The following is a 16,244-nucleotide window of genomic DNA, read 5'->3' as shown; positions in this document are numbered from 1 at the left end:
TCCCTTTTTACAAGGAGTCACATAGAAAAGACGAGGGGTAACGGGTGCAAGTTACTCCTGGGGACATTCCAACTGGACTCTAGAGGAAAACTCTTCCCAATGAGAACAATCAGCCATTGGAATAATTTCCCCAGGGAAGTCGTGGATTCCCCAACATGGGACAATGTTAAGATCTGGCTGGACAGAGTGCTGGGCCATCTTGTCTAGACCGTGCTTTTGCTATGAAAGATTGGACCAGATGATCCTTGAGGTCCCTTACAACCTGGTATTCTATGATTCCATGATTCTATATTTCCAAGCATTTATGACATTCAAATATATTTTCACCTCTCTCTGAGATGTACAGAAAGTTATGTGAAAACAGAGTTGAGTTTCCAAAACGAAGCAAGACCAGTGCAAGAACCAACCGGAATCGAAAACCGTAAAATTTCTCAACTGCTGTATTCACAGAAGCAAAAGTTTCAAGATGCTGTCAAAACATTCACTCCCACCACTTTCTCCCAAGCATATGATACAAGTGACAGTTACTGTGGCATCCTTTGATCGTCTGCCATGAAGCGACGAACTTGTGCCTTATAATTTTCAAAGTGCTATGTCTAATCAGTAATTCCACCCAAGAAGGAGAAATCTCCCTGACTTCTCTAAACAAACAAACAAAAAAACCCAATCCTGCCTGTCACAGATTCTGGACTCTTACCCCTATATACACTTCTACATACTTTTGTGCACATCTAAGTTTATTTTCACAGCAAGGAGAGTCTCCCGTTTATCTGCCTCCTGGCTCACACCACACAGAGCATGAGGAGGAAAAACCCAAGGGTCCCCCGCGGCTCAGGCAGCCTCCTCTAGAAACGGGATGGCGTTCAAGATGACAAACCCCACCACACCCTTCAATTTCGAGCTGCTCTTGTGCCCCCAAACTAATCTCCGCAGCCCAGCGGCTCCCCGCCTGTCCCCTCGGTCGCGCCCCGCCCGCCTCCAGCTCCCCTGGGGCCGGAGCTCGGGGGCGGCGGCCCAGGCCCGGCAAACCCTCCCGCACTTTGGGGGCGTGGGGGCTGCCTAAGGGAGCCCCCACGCTCCTCGACGGGGCGGGCACCCCGCAACGGGAGTGGGAAGGAAGAAAAGGGGGTTTCAAGGACGGGGCTCTTCTTTCGCCCTTTGTTGGCCAGGGAGGGGGCAGGTTCAGGGTGTAGGGTCGCATGCCGGGGGGAAGACCAGAGGTGGGGACTCCCTCTGCCCGCAGCAGAGTCCCAGAGGGCTAGTTTCCCTCGCCCGCCCGGCTGCCTCCCCTCTCCCCGGCCGCCGGGCAGCGGGGCTCGCCTGCCGTCGCCCTGCCCGCTTGCTTTCTCACTTACCTTTCTGCGCCCCGGTGCCCCGCGGCAGGAGCAGCAGCGGCGGCAGCAGCAGGAGGACGCTGAGGCGGAGCAGCGAGCTCGCCTGCCGGGTCCCCGCGGGGAGCGGCCGCCCCGGGCTCACCATGCCCCGCGGCGTGGCCAGCGCGGCCGGCAGTCCGAGGGCATCGCGGGCTGCGGGGCGGCCGGGCCAGGCCGGGCCGCGTCTCTGCCCTGCGCCCCGCGGCCGCCAGCGGGACGCGCCTGCGAACCAGCCAGCCAGCGCGCGCCGCCAACCGCCCCCCGCAACCGGCCCAACCGCTTCCGGGTGCGCGGCGCGGCCCCCGGCGGCTGCGGGGCTGCCCCGCTTCCTGCCGCCCCCCGCGCGCCGCCGAGAGGCAGCCCGAGGCGCCGGGGGAGACGCGGCGTCCCGCTGGCTCTGGGCGGGGGAAACCCCCGGCGGCGGCTCCGGCTGCGGCCCCGCAGAGCCTGGCGCCCCCTCCCCGTCCCTAAGGGCGCCCTGAGAGCTCCGAGGGAGGGCGGGCGGCGCCTCTGGGGCGGCCTGCGCGGGGTCAACGGCCCCGACACTGATCCCCTGGGAGTCAGCCCCGAAATTTCCTCTTCATTCCACCTCCGTCCTCCTTGACCAGTTCGCCAAGAATATTTCACTTTTTTTTTTTTTTACATTAGAGATTCAGTGAGGCAAAATTGCCTGGAAAAACAAAACTCCTTGGAAACATAAGTATTGCTGTTGTTAATAGAAGAGGATAAACTGGTGTCATAGACCCTCACACAGAAATGCAAATTCAGCTCTAGAAAAGCAAAGGGCTCTACTAAGAAGTCCCAAGACATTGCAATTCTAGTTCCTGTCATCTAGCTTTTGAACATTGACAGTCTGTAATTGGAGAGGCTTGCCTTAGGAGGCTAAATTCACCCCTGGGGAATAAATACTTTTTTTTTTTAAAAAAAAAGTAATTTTCAAGTCTTACAACAAGAAGGCAAAATAGCACATTTGGAGAGACTTATGGTAGCTGTTACTGTACTGAATTAGTTCCCCATGGCTGTCAAGAAAGCATATTTTGCGGGGAAAAGCACCCTAAGTACTGGTAGGATCGAAGACTCACTTTTGTAATGCCATCATCATCATCATCATCATAACGGAAGGGAGCACCTCAATCACGTGCCTTTCAGTGGTAGATTAAATAAATGTATTTTTCAGATGCCAATGAAATGTCATGTCCGTGCTTCCACAGCCTCAGTCCCGGCCTTGCGTCCTCCCAGCAAGGCCTGAGGGACGAGGGGCACCCACAAGGACATCATGTCATGTTTCTTTCAACTTCAGAACTGAAACCTTCTCAGCCCTCCACTGACCATGCTCACTCTCACTACAGGGCAGAGGGGATTTGGGACTCCAAAGTTTCCAAAGATTGGTCTCTCTGCCAGCAGTTCATCCTTTCTGCTGTGGAAGGGGTGTTGCAAGTCAACCCCATGTCCTGGTGGTTTCCAGCTCCGGTGGTTCCACTGTTAAAGGTGTCTTAAAGCAGAAATTGTTCTCCACTTCCTCTCCCAAACAGCTCTATGAAACACACACTGCTTTCCTGGCCAGTGGTGTCCAGTGCTGACCACACCAAAGTGGCAGGAAGAGCGTCTGGGGAGTCAGTCTCACGCAATCCACAGAGTTGCTTGAAGGACGATTTAGAGGATGTTTACTAACTCTTTTAACATTACTGTCCCTTGTTGAGATACTGAAAACTGAACAACGTCTATGCTCAGGGCTTTTTAAGGCTTTTTTCATAAAGAAACAGGCAGAATGTTCTCTCTCCTTCCTTAAGCATATCAACCATATCACTTGTGCCAAATCAAAGAATAATCCAGAATAGATTTGGTTGCTCAGACTAAAGAGAGCAAAATTTTGACGCTCATTTTTTACTTGTTTGGCCCACAGTTGTGCCAAAGCTGCCAGGAGGTGGATTTTCATATATTTGGGGAATGTTAAACATGAGGATTTGAATACATTACATATTTTTCCCCTTTTGAAACCTTTTTAGCAACACAAGAAGATACACCAATGAAAGCAAAGTCAATGGAAGGATATCTCAGATGAGGCTGTTTTAAGTCAGCTTGTAAGAGGTAATAGTCACCAAGACATCCAGCAACATGTAATGGAAGATGAATCAAAAGTAATTTATATGTGTTCCTTTGTCTTCCATTCACCAGACACAGAAGTTTGTACCACAGGTCACGTGAAGCAGTTATATCATTAAAATAACATCCTTTCTGTACTACAGAGAGCACATTCCTAAGATCACTAATCATTAGTGGTATTTGTTGTGTACTGGAAAAATCACTTCTTGAATAATTTGTGGCTTAGTAGTGCCATGCATTAACAGGAGCATCTGAACATCCTACACATAAATCAATAACAGTCTCTGGTAGACCTGACAGAGGTTTCCTCCTGTGTTATTTTCTGTTGTGAAGGCCATGGGGGTGTTTTTTTAGCTTGATTTGACTGTTCTAAAGGTTTTTATTTGTTCATGTAGAAAGGAGATCTGGATCTGTGAGAGCATTTTTTTCTAGAAGGGGTGTGAAAACTCACAGAATTCCTAAAAGCAGCCAGAGACTGAATTTGTTAATATATCTTGGAAGTTTGTCCTGAAGCCACATTCCCTGACCGCAAATGGTTTATGTGGAGCCGTAGTAGGTTACGTATTTTGCAAAGAGAACACCATCCTGATGGAAGTGGTGACAAAATATGAAAGGTTATACACCCCAAAAGCCTTAAAGGTTTCTGGAATCTGCAGAGCCAAAGAATTAGAAATATGGTTCCATTAGCAATGCAACTGTTTGGATGGCTTGTCTTAAAACATGCTTTTTATGCAACAAAAAAAATCTGAAGAATTAGATAAATCCAGATGCTCTCCCTGACTTTCAGAATCTTCCTTCTTCTAAGAAGATTTCAGCACAAAATGAGTTTAAATAGACCAGCTGCAGAGTACTGCACATTTTGGTTCATGAGAGTTCCCAGGCATCTCCTCTGGGGAAAACAGAACTGTATAATAAAGACTCCATTTTAGTTTGTGACTTAGAACTGTCTCTGTTATCAAATCAAAACAGATATAGAATTAAAATATTGTGGGAAGCAAATACAAATATAATATTGTACAATACCAATATCATAAGAAATCAGCACTTTTTTTTTTCCAAGATGGTAAGTGCAAATAGCTTCTCAAACAACTTCTTGCTGCTGATAGAAGAACACTTAGCCAACTAAGCATTTTTGTAATGTCTCCTTCCCATTACAAGTAATGTCTAGAGGTAAATGAAACTATCATCTCCATCTGGTTCTCTCATTTCCCTTGAGAGGCTTCTGATGCACAGGGTTTCTTTCCCACTGTGGCTCTCTAGCTTTTACATTCTTTTATTGCATTTCTAAAGCTGAATTCAGCTGGAGGGCAGGGCTGCTATTCAGAGGGAGCTCCACAGTCTGGAGAAACAGGCTGATGCAGACTTCCTGGAGTCTAGCAAGAGCAATTGCATGGTCTTGCATCTGGGAAGAAATAGCTCCATGCAACCGTACAGGCTGGGGGCTCTTGGAAGAAACTCTGCAGAAAAGGACCTGGGCATCCAAGCAGACAATCTGAATATGAGTCAGCGGTGGGCCCTCACAGCAATGAAGGCCAACAGCACCTTGAGCTGTATTAACAAGAGGGCCAGGGAAGTGATCTTTCATAAGACTTCGTCTAAGTACTGTGTCCAGTTTTGGGCTCATTCCAGTACAAGAACAATATTGACATATGGGAGAAAGTCAATCAGAAGGCCTCCAAAACATCAGGGGCTGGAGAATATGATGCACATGAAGAAGCTGGGAGAGGTGGAAAAGAGAATCATAGAATCATAGAATCATAGAATGGTTTGGGTTGGAAAGGACCTTAAAGATCATCTAGTTCCAACCCCCCTGCCATGGGCAGGGACACCCTCCACTAGACCACGTTGCCCAAAGCCCCATCCAACCTGGCCTTGAACACCTCCAGGGAGGGGGCATCTACAACCTCTCTGGGCAACCTGTGCCAGTGCCTCACCACCCTCACAGTAAAGAATTTCTTTCTAACATCTAATCTAAATTGACCCTCCTTCAGCTTAAACCCATTACCCCTTGTTCTGTCACTACACTCCCTCATAAACAGTCCCTCTCCAGCTTTCCTGTAGGCCCCTTCAGGTACTGGGAAGACACAATTAGATGTTCCCGGAGCCACCTTTTCTCCAGGCTGAACAATCCCAACTCTCTCAGCCTGTCCTCACAGGAGAGGTGCTCCAGCCCTCTGATCAGCTTTGTGGCCCTCCTCTGGACTCGCTCCAACAGCTCCATGTCTCTCCTGTACTGGGGCCCCCAGGGCTGGACGCAGTACTCCAGGTGGGGTCTCACAGGAGCTGAGTAGAGGGGCAGGATCACCCCCCTCAACCTGCTGGTCACACCTCTTTGGATGCAGCCCAGGACACGGTTGGCTTTCTGGGCTGCAAGCGCACACTGCCGGCTCATGTTGAGCTTCTCATCAATCAATACCCCCAAGTCCTTCTTCTCCTCAGGGCTGCTCTCAATCCATTCTCTGCCCAGCCTGTAGTCGTGCTTGGGATTGTGCCGACCCACGTGCAGGACCTTGCACTTGGCGTTGCTGAACTTCATGAGGTTCGCACGGGCCCACCTCTCCAGCTTGTCAAGGTCCCTCTGGATGGCATCCCTTCCCTTCAGTGTGTCGACTGTATGACACAGCCTGGTGTCGTCGGTAAACTTGCTGAGAGTGCACTCGATCTCATTGTCCATGTTGCTGACAAGGATGTAAAACAGTGCCGGTCCCAATACTGATGCCTGAGGAACGCCACTCGTCACTGGTCTCCACTTGGATGTCGAGCCGTTGACCACAACTCTTTAAGTGCGACCATCCAGCCAATTCCTTATCCACCTAGTGGTCCATCCATCGAATCCATGTCTCTCCAATTTAGAGACAAGGATGTTGTGCAGGACAGTGTCAAATGCTTTGCACAAGTCCAGAATGCTAAGAGGAGACTTTCTTGCTGCCTACAACTACTTGACTGAAGGACAGGGTTGGAAGATGGAAATAGCCTCTGCTCAGAGGTGCGCAGTGATAGCACAAGAGGCAACAGACACAAGCTGCAACATGGTAAATTCTGTATTTCAGATAAAAGGGTTAAAAATAGTATGAGGGTGGTCACATGCTGGATCAGGTTGCCCAGAGAAGTTGTAGAATCTCCATCTTTGTACATGTTGAGGACTTCCCTGGATGTGGCCCTGACCAACCTGATCTGATTAGAGCTGTTTTGAGCAGGGAGCTGAACTAGATACCACCTGAAGGTTCCTTCCAACCTGAATTATGATTGTATGATTCTAAGGCATCAGATAATGTACTATGGAGGAGAGTCCTGCACTGACAGGGGATGTTCTAAATGAGCAAAAGAGATTTTCAGCTTTCCAGTTTCTGTAGTTACTTATCTGTATTCTCTAATTGAAATAAATACTTATTCTGAGAAAGTGGATTCTTCTGCACTTGAAGAAAGGGAATAATGCATTTAAAGCAGACAAATTATTGACTTCCTTTGTTATATTAACACATTAGACCTTTGCTAGCACCTCCATCTTCTTATCTCTTAATTTTTTAAATGTCACATATGCACTAGATGTTTTCTGTGATGGTAAATACAAAGGCCCACCCACCCAGCTAATACAAGCGCTGTATGTATATCTAAGGGCCATATGTCCCCTTTTTCTTGTCAGCAAACACCTGAAGGTTATTACTAGCACTGTTCCCAGATAATCATTTGTGAGCAAGTCCAGATCTGCACTCAGGTTCACAGTTTCTCTCTGCTGTCCACAGAATTATTAGGTCACTTTACCTCTTTTTCCAGAAAACAAATTCCACTACTTATGGTGGAATTCCAACCAAGAGAATTATGCTATCTGGTAATGAGCATATTCTTAGAGTTGTTTAGATTACAGCTACAGTGGCAGTATAGTAAAATTTGGCTGAAATCCAATATATAGGTTAGATCTTGCAATCTGCTGAGACGTCACACATAAGTATGCAAATTATTTTAAGCATATAACACTCAAAACTAAATTAAATTGCAGAATTTTCTTTAGCAAAAATGTTTTCTAGCATTTACAAGAGTTTAACAAGAGTAAAGTTCACTCCAGAGTGAGGGATCTGAATAAGGTCTTCTGCTCTATTTTAGTTCCTCCTACTATTCCTGTGAAGCTCTGTTGGATTAAACACCCCTGGACACCATGAACCATCCAGCAGATATATTGAAAATGCAAACTTCTTTACCACAATACAGGGATGTCTGGATGCCACTCTAAAAAAGATCATTTAATGTTAAAGGAAATCTTTAACTTCCATGTTCATTAGGTAAGTAGCCCTTTTACCTGAGAGTGAATAGATCCGGTCTCCTGCCCATGAATAACTGGACCCAGCTCAGCGGACAGGTTTGACATATGCCATGGAAAAAACATGCCATCTCTAAAACTGTCCAGGCTTAATAGTATATAAAGGGATTATTCACTAAAATACAGTTTTATAATTTAACAGCTACAACATTGGAACAAACCCCTATCCTTTTCTTATTTTTAATTGTTAAAGTAGTTGAATTAAAACAGAAACTGTTATTGAAAAAGTTATTGTTCTCCTTTGCCATAATTCTGCTTTTTGGAAAACACACTTTAATAAATGGTTCCGTAGTATTTTAAATTAAATATCCAAAGAAAACTCATGAAAAATTGTGAGTAAGTTAAGCTATCATGAGTTCTACAGAATGGAAACATCTCTGGAGCTTCAGAAGTTTACATATTTCAAATGTTATTTTATTAACTGTTGTTACTACTAACCTACAGCCAAGCAAAATGGTTGGTGCCTGATCTTGCAAACACTTCAGAATCCTGCAGTATGCTCTGTGGCATTAGCTAAATGTGTGGTACTAAAAGACCGCAGGATCTAGGCCTTCGGATCTAGCTTTTGCTGCTCTTGGCTACTCATTTTCATCTCATTTGGGATTTCTAGGTTTTATTATAGCTTTCAGTAAAAATCCTTCTACTCCTCTCTTTGTTTTAATTTTTTCTTTGTTTCCATTTTAATTGCCTATTATGCTGATTTTTTTTAAGAATAACAACAAAGTTCCAGTTGCAGAATGGATTTGATTTAATCTTTTTAGAAAGGAAAATGGGTATTGATTGTCTATTATTCACATCAATGGATGTAATTAATCTCATCCTCAGAAACACATTTACAAACCCACCATGATATATTTACCTAAGATTAATTTTTAATTCACTTCAGATAGGAGCCTCATGATTGTACATAAAGCAGATTTATTTGATGCTCTAGAGTTACTTGGTTGCGGATTGGTTTGTGTTTTTAAAAGATAATAAACACTTAACATTTAGTTCTGGGTTATTTTGGTAAGAAACATCAGTTAATTTTACTGTGCCTAAAATCATTATCAGAGAAAATGGTAGCATAAATTCCAAGAACAATTTTCTTTAACATTTTTACTGCACTGTATATCTGAAACAATTTGGGGATGCTGAGGAAATAAATAAGCTATTTTTTGCTTATTTAAACATGGTAACATAGAGAAGGAAAATATTAGGGAGAATCTCATACTGTCTTCTACCCTTGAACAAGTTCATGTTTATTGGATCAATGCCCAGTACTACTAAGATCCTTCAAGTGAAAACAGAAAAACCTTAAAGACTAATTGTGTCTTGTAACTATGGATTTTGTACTCTTAAATAAAAGTGGTATTTTGATGTACTGAGCAATCTAAATTCCCTGGATGCAATGAATCCTATGGCTCAGTGAAAGCTGAAGGAGGAGACTTTGATTACTATAGGATTAATTCAGCACATAAGCACAGGCAGGATTTTAATCATGGATTTAGCTTCTGTGGGAACGAAGAGCACACTTAAACTTACGTCTGTAACTATTTTGCTGAATCAGGAACCATGAGTCTGCTGCTTCAATTATTTCCATACATTTCATCTCTATTTTATAGTTAATGTGTTGTTCTCCACATTATTTTCAATATTTTACATTTTTGTCAGGACTTTAGTTTTCTTTTTTGGCTTTGCTTCTTTTAGGCAAACCCCATGTTGAAACAATCTTTCACGGCCTGTGCACCTCCTCCAAATTCTGTATCTTCTCTATATTGTTCTAGTCCTCTTCTCTGCCTGCATGCTTACTCATTCTTGCCTCTGAATTAGTCACTGTACCAAGTTGAGTTATGATTTGATTTTACACTGATTCCTGATTCCAGTCTCATTGACCAGTGATAACTAGAAAAAAATTAGATGTCTCACTTCTCAAAAGATGCAGCTCTTTACTGATATATTTATATGCTTGAGGAGAACAGATCACATTTATCAAATTAGGGAAATATTTAAGAGCACTCTTTCTTTCACCCTTATGAAGGTGAAAGAGAGGAGTTAAGTGTCACATGTTTCAGGCTTTTATATCCAGAAAATATGATGTAATGGAATCATAGGATCTTAAGGTTGGAAAAGACCTCTAAGATCATCAAGTCCAACCATCAACCCAACATCACCATGTCTACTAAACCATGTCCCGAAGTGCCATGTCTACATGTTTTTTTGAACACCTCCAGGGATGGTGACTCCATCACCTCTCTGGGCAGCCTGTTCCAGTGCCTGAGCACTCTTTTGGTGAAGAAATTTTTCCTAATACCTAATCTAAATCTCCCCTGGCGGAACTTGAGGCCATTCCCTCTTGTCCTTTCGCTAGTTACTTGGGAGAAGAGACCAACACCCACCTCACTACAACCTCCTTTGATGTAGTTGTAGAGAGCAATAAGGTCTCCCCTCAGCCTCTTCTTCTCCAGAATAAACAACCCCAGTTCCCTCAGCCACTCCTCATAAGACTTGTGCTCCAGTTCCTTTACTAGCTTTGTTGCCCTTCTCTGGACATGCTCCAGCACGTCAATGTCCTTCTTGTACTGAGGGGACCAAAACTGAACACAGTATTCGAGGTGCAGCCTCACCAGAGCCAAGTAAAGGGGCAGAATCACTTCCCTACTCCTGCTGGCCACACTATTCTTGATACAAGCCAAGATGCTGTTGGCCTTCTTGGCCACCTGGGCACACTGTTGGCTCATGTTCAGCTGGCTGTCAGCCAGCACCCCCAGGTCCTTTTCCGCCAGGCAGCTTTCCAGCCACTCTTCCCCAAGCCTGTAGCATTGCATGGCATTGTTGTGACCGAAGTGCAGGACCCAGCACTTGGCCTTGTTAAACCTCATACAGTTGACCTTGGCCCATCATTCCAGCCTGTCCAGATCCCTCTGCAGAGCCTTCCTACCCTTAAGCAGATCCGTACATTGATGTCAGAGAACAACATAATGTGTAGTTGTAATATATTTGTGCCTAATGCTGTGTACAGGAGAGCCTCAGGTGTAAACAGAAACTTGAGGTGAGACTATAATGCTACAATCTGGGACCTGTGAAGACAATGTCTGGAAGCTAAGATCCAAAAGGAAGAACTTCAAGCAAAATTTTCTGTTTCAGAAAGAGGCGTTCTGTTTTTGCAGATGAGATTAGTAATCTCTGTAGCAAATAAATTCATTTTTTTCAAGGGTTTATACTTTACCTGCTCTTAAAATTGTGAATCAGAGCATGAACATGTTGGTATCAGCTCTGTCTCTTCCAGATAAAGAATTTGAGAAGCAGCCTAATTTTTTTTATCTGACTGATTGTAGTCCGCCAAAGCAAACTGAACTGAGCTGCAACCACATCAGTACTGTGATAAGTAAAACGATTTGTAGTGAAAAGAGGAGAATCAAAATGTGAAAATATATTCTAGAAAAAACAGATCAATGCTAAAAAGCCAGTTATATCTTTTGTACAAATTTAAGTAATGTGCTGCTGGTAGACAGCCCTAGCTGGTGCTGATGAAATACAGAGCTAGAACTGCAGGCAAAAATTACTCAGCTTTAAGAAAATTGGTGTAGCATTTAACTGAAATAGCAGAGAATTATAATTTTAAATGGGAGGAAGCCTGAAAATATTAAAAGCTTTAAAAGAAATATTGGGCTATACTAATAAAGACATACATGAAAATGAGAGCATATGATCAAATTTAAAGAAGAAATAGAGCTGTTTATGTGAAATCCAAGCTTTATGCACAGGGCTAATGCTTCTCCCTGGAGAACGGCATTGCCAGTTACTATAAAACCCAGGAAATCTGTGTCATATTGTGTTGTTGCCAGCACTTGGACACTGGCAAGCGATGACTGTGCTAGAGTTTTGAGAATCAAAATCCAAATTTAAAAGAAAGAAAAAAGAGAGAGATAAAAGATGTTACAAAAGTGTAAGTTTCTGGCCATTATAATTGTTGAAATAGTTTTAAAAGATGGCCCAAATCAGCCAGAAAGTTTGATAAAACCAAAAGTGAAGAAAGATTCATATTACCTGGCCCAACATCTTCTTAAAATAGCATTGTGGTTTTGGCCCTAGTGTTTTTTGAAAATTATGACTGTCAATGCTCAGTTTCCTAGCCCCTTTCCATTTCCAGATATAGAGGCAAATATGCCACACACTCACTCCTCTTAAAGCGCAACGTCACTGCTTCTCTGCCAACACGTGCCCCAGTGTGCTTCATGCAAGACTTCATGAGAAAGATTAGTTAGTTGCTGGACGAGATTGCAACGTGGTAGTGTCAATCTCTCCTTCTGTGAATGAGATGTGACTCATACAAATGTGAGGGAAAATTGATTTGGAGAGAGTCAATAAGAACTTAGACAGCCAGCTGTGGCAGCTGGGAAGAAAAAGGTTCACTAGTTTATGGGCAAAATTAAAAGGAAAGGGATTACCATATTGAACATCAGAAGGTTAGAGCTATAACTGACAGGCTTCCTGAAAGGCACAGCAACATAGATGTCTTGGACTGGGTGTGTATGTGTAGTAGTTCTGTTAAGTGGTAGAGGAGGCATGGCATCCTAGCCTGCTTTAGCAAAAATGAAAAGTAGGGAATCCTGGTCAAAAAGGTTGAGTAGAAGTGCAGTCAATACTTTTCTGTTTATTTTTAAATGTTAGGAAGAAAAGCCTGCACCTGTTTTTGTGTTGAGAAGGAAAATAGTGTCTTACCAAAGAAACTGGAAATATATTCTATGCAGAATGGCTCAGTAAAATGTTGCAGATCACGAAGGTCTTTTCATGAGGTTTGGTGCTTAAAATAAAGCCATTAAATACATGCTTATATCTCAATGTAAGCAGAAATCTCCCAGCTTGGAGTCCAGTTCAGCCCAAGAGGGGGTCAAAAATGGGATGGTTTTGGTGGCAAGTTACATACTAAAATGTGAAGTCCAGTCTCTTAAATTACAGTAGTGGGAGAAGGGAGATTAACTAGAAGTAACACTTCTTTCACCAAGACCGTGAAATCCCTCTGTAGCCTCTCATACAAGTTGTAACAATGAGGGTCAATCAGCAACACTAATATTTTTTTGTTTGTCACTTCCAGTATCCCTAGGCAGCACTAGGACCTTCATTGGTATGGCAGTGTACAGAGAGTTCCCTAGGATGTACTTTATGTTTCAGTAACTGATTTACATTCAATCTGCAATAAAGGCCAGATGATCACCTCTATTATGCAAATGAATGCATGGAGACAGCAAGGAAGTCAGTAACTTGAAGTGGCAGAAGGAACAAGTGCCATTGTGTTCAGGGTGCTTCTTCTCTCTACCCCTTGACCTTTCAGTAGCTTTCTTGCTTGCAAATTCCTATTCAAGGGATAGGGTACAGTCAACTGGAAGGCGATGAATTCAGTTAGAAACCACTATGTCACAGTTGAGACTCAGCTTACATAGGGAGAGATATGCTGGGGATATAAAAGGTGTTCAGTAAGTAAAAGCCTCATTACCTTCAGGTTTTGGTGCATATAAACTCTCAATAGTTTAAATGAACAGGCTTAAAATGCATTGGTTGTTAAGCCAGAGAAGGACTCATTTTAATGAGGTGCAAGTAACTAGGATATCTATGCTTAGGAAAATAAATATAAACAACCTACATGTGATTATCAGGAAAATATATTTAATGCACATGATGGTCTAGTTATATTATGTCTTTGTCATTTTATGTTTGTCTTTTTAGAGAGGTGAATGAAATATTGAATTAAATATTAGTCATACCCTTCAAAAACAGAGAGAGAACCATAGACCTCCAGAGCTGAATCCATTCTCTTCAGCTTAAGCTAAATAACCAAGCTCCCAGGAATTTGTTGGACAAGAACAGTTATAAAAGAAGAGGTTTTTCTGACCAGCAGAATTGTGTCAATATAATTGTGCCATTCTAACTGAAGTAGCTTACATTCAAACATTTTATGCCATAAAAATGATAATATCATTTTTACTCAATACTCAAAATTATTTTATAAAATCTCATTTGAAGGGTGAATGCTGGGCATTAATAGAGATTCAGTTGGGAGCTAGTCCCTGACTCTTAGAGATGGCTGTAAGACCTTAGAGCATTGTGAATATTCATAGAATCATAGAATGGTTCATATCTTGCATCCACTGAAATAGATTAAGTTTTACCTGTACAGGATTAATGTGTAGGTTTTCTATATTCTTTCTTCTTTTTGGCTAGAATGGAGGAAGAATTTCTGGGAAAAAACCCCACATGGTAATTAACAAATTAATATATTAATAATTGCATATATATAATTAATACATTAGTAAAATAAATAAAATTTATAATTCCATTGGATTCTCAGAAGGTAGGGAGATAATAATTCTATTTCTATCTGGAAGAGTAGTATATTCAAAATCTTTGTTCCTGGACAACAGATAATGTGGGCTTTGTAAATTATGTGAGAAGGACCCAGGAGCCCTGGTTCTGAAGACTTCCTGAACTTTGGGAAACTTCAGATCTGACTCAAACTTTGTGGCACAGGTCCATCTCTGAAATCTGTATCAATGCACTCGATTCTCTTCTGCCAGTGTCAAACAGAAGTAGTTCTACTTCAGAGAGTTCATTTCTGAAGTTTAGCTTATGTTGAAGGAAAATGCTTACGTATGGCTTATTATCTCTTCTCTTGCTAACACTTCCTTTTATCCTAGGGGTGCTTACCCAGATTTTTTTGAGGAACTGTTCCGTTCTCACTCTGTATTGAGCTTGAGGTTTGTGGTTTCCATTTCAGACCTAAAGACTTGTGTGCCTGAAACATTCTTTTGTTATATCCCATTGGCTTGATGAAAAGACATAACAGACCTTGCCTGCATGGCTGCTGAGAGAGAAAATGCAAGGTATAATGAGAGCAACTCACAACTGGTTCAATGTGGAAGCCCTCACAGAAAAGATTGCCCTTATAGTCACAGATGCTTTGCTTAGTCTGACACGTCAGGTTTTGGCCCTGTACTTCCAATATAAAGTCCCTCCCAGAAGACTTGAATCAAAATATCTAAGATTAATCAGTATCATATTTATATATAAAACAGACTAAGGGACACACTTTGACCTTTTGGTAACTGACCTATTTACAAAAGCAAGGTCTCACGGAATTTACCTCTTTGTGCTCAGTGTGGGGCAACACGCCAGTATAACATCTGCTTAGTATTCATTGCAAAGCAAATGTACAATGCTGACACCATTAATCAGCTTGTCCAACTGAATAAAATGTCAAAAGCTGATGTAAGAAAGCTTGGCTTTAAAAGCAAACATTTCATATGGATCTGCATGGGTCCATCTAATGATGGATTAGTTAACCCTGCAAGATGAAGAATGACTCCAGCCTAATGTTTGAGGGGGGAGTGCATGTAAATCTAACAATGTACACAGAAAGATTGTAAAGAAGTTAGAGATATGGAAACTAGTTCTACAAAAATCAATCACCTACCACTGGTGCCTCAAACTTCAATATGTGATATTAAACAGAATGAATAAAAAGCATTTTATTTGGAGTCCTACCCACAGGTTGCAAGCTGTGCCTTAGAAGTAAGCTTTTTCATTTACAGAACTGCTAAACAGTAGGAAGCATTTCTTCCTCCTTCTCCTCCTTTGCTTCCACAGACAGGAAGAGTACCTAAAAGACAGAAATTAGCTGGAATTAATTTCAGTGGAATAGGTGCAAAGCAGTGCAGCAATACTTGAAATCTGAGGTTAAATTATGGGTGAAAACTGAGGAACGGTGAGGAAAGGGTGCTGTTACTTCCTTATTTAATGAGGAGTAGAACATCTGTCAGGGAAAGAGGAGGTAGGGAACACAGACACATGGAAGCTAGAGATGGAAAAAATCTCTGCTAGCCAGCTTAAAAATGCAGGACCTATTCTATTGCTTTGTCAAATCTGCTTTTAACAGTACAAGGCTTTTCTGCTTCCAAGATTCCCTTTGGAAGATGTCTCTGGACTGTAGTGAATTTTGGTCTCAGTATATTTTTCCCTGATATCCTTTTTTTTTTTTTAACGTGAATTTCTTCCCACAATTACTAGCACACCCCTTCATAACACAATAAATTCACCTCCCTCAGTAGCCTTCATTGCCTTTCTTTTACAGTCAGACTCTGTTATGTCTCTCAGAATATCGTGCCCTAAATTTGCCCCATTGGAAATTATCAGGATTATTCAAGGGGTAGGCCTCTAGCCTTAAAGAATAAAGTAGCATCGCTGGAATAGGTACAATGTGTCTTGAAAAAAATGAGACAAACATTTTTTCACTGGGAAGAAAAGACTATGTATTGAATGAATCAGCGTGTTCATCACTATAAATCAGACTCGGTAAAGAGAGTTAGTATCATAAGAACTGAAAGATGTGCTGTTCTAATAGAAGAAATATATGATTTTTCTGTTGTAATGTTTTTCATTTACCTTGGGGAAGGAAAAAGCTTGAGAATTTACTGTAA

The 16,244-nt window shown here is 42.4% G+C and overlaps 1 protein-coding gene across 2 annotated transcripts in view; it reads right to left on the bottom strand.

The window, feature by feature from the left end:
* Positions 1–14,605, bottom strand: part of DCBLD2 (discoidin, CUB and LCCL domain containing 2) — a 65,717-nt gene extending 51,112 nt beyond the window's left edge. Inside the window, exon 1 of one of the 2 annotated variants that reach the window (XM_075766455.1) lies at positions 14,476–14,605. In XM_075766455.1, coding sequence (XP_075622570.1) covers positions 14,476–14,590 — 115 coding nt within the window. In that variant the 5' untranslated portion in view covers positions 14,591–14,605. Of the gene's footprint in view, positions 1–1,355; positions 1,834–14,475 lie in introns of those variants that run through there. The other variant, XM_075766448.1, reaches the window with a different exon arrangement.
* Positions 14,606–16,244: the final 1,639 nt, after the last annotated feature.

The sequence above is a fragment of the Balearica regulorum genome, chromosome 1, assembly GCF_011004875.1.
Source record: "Balearica regulorum gibbericeps isolate bBalReg1 chromosome 1, bBalReg1.pri, whole genome shotgun sequence".
NCBI lineage: Eukaryota > Metazoa > Chordata > Aves > Gruiformes > Gruidae > Balearica > Balearica regulorum.
Note: the sequence above shows the minus strand (reverse complement) of the source record. Positions and strands in the feature narration are given on the sequence as shown.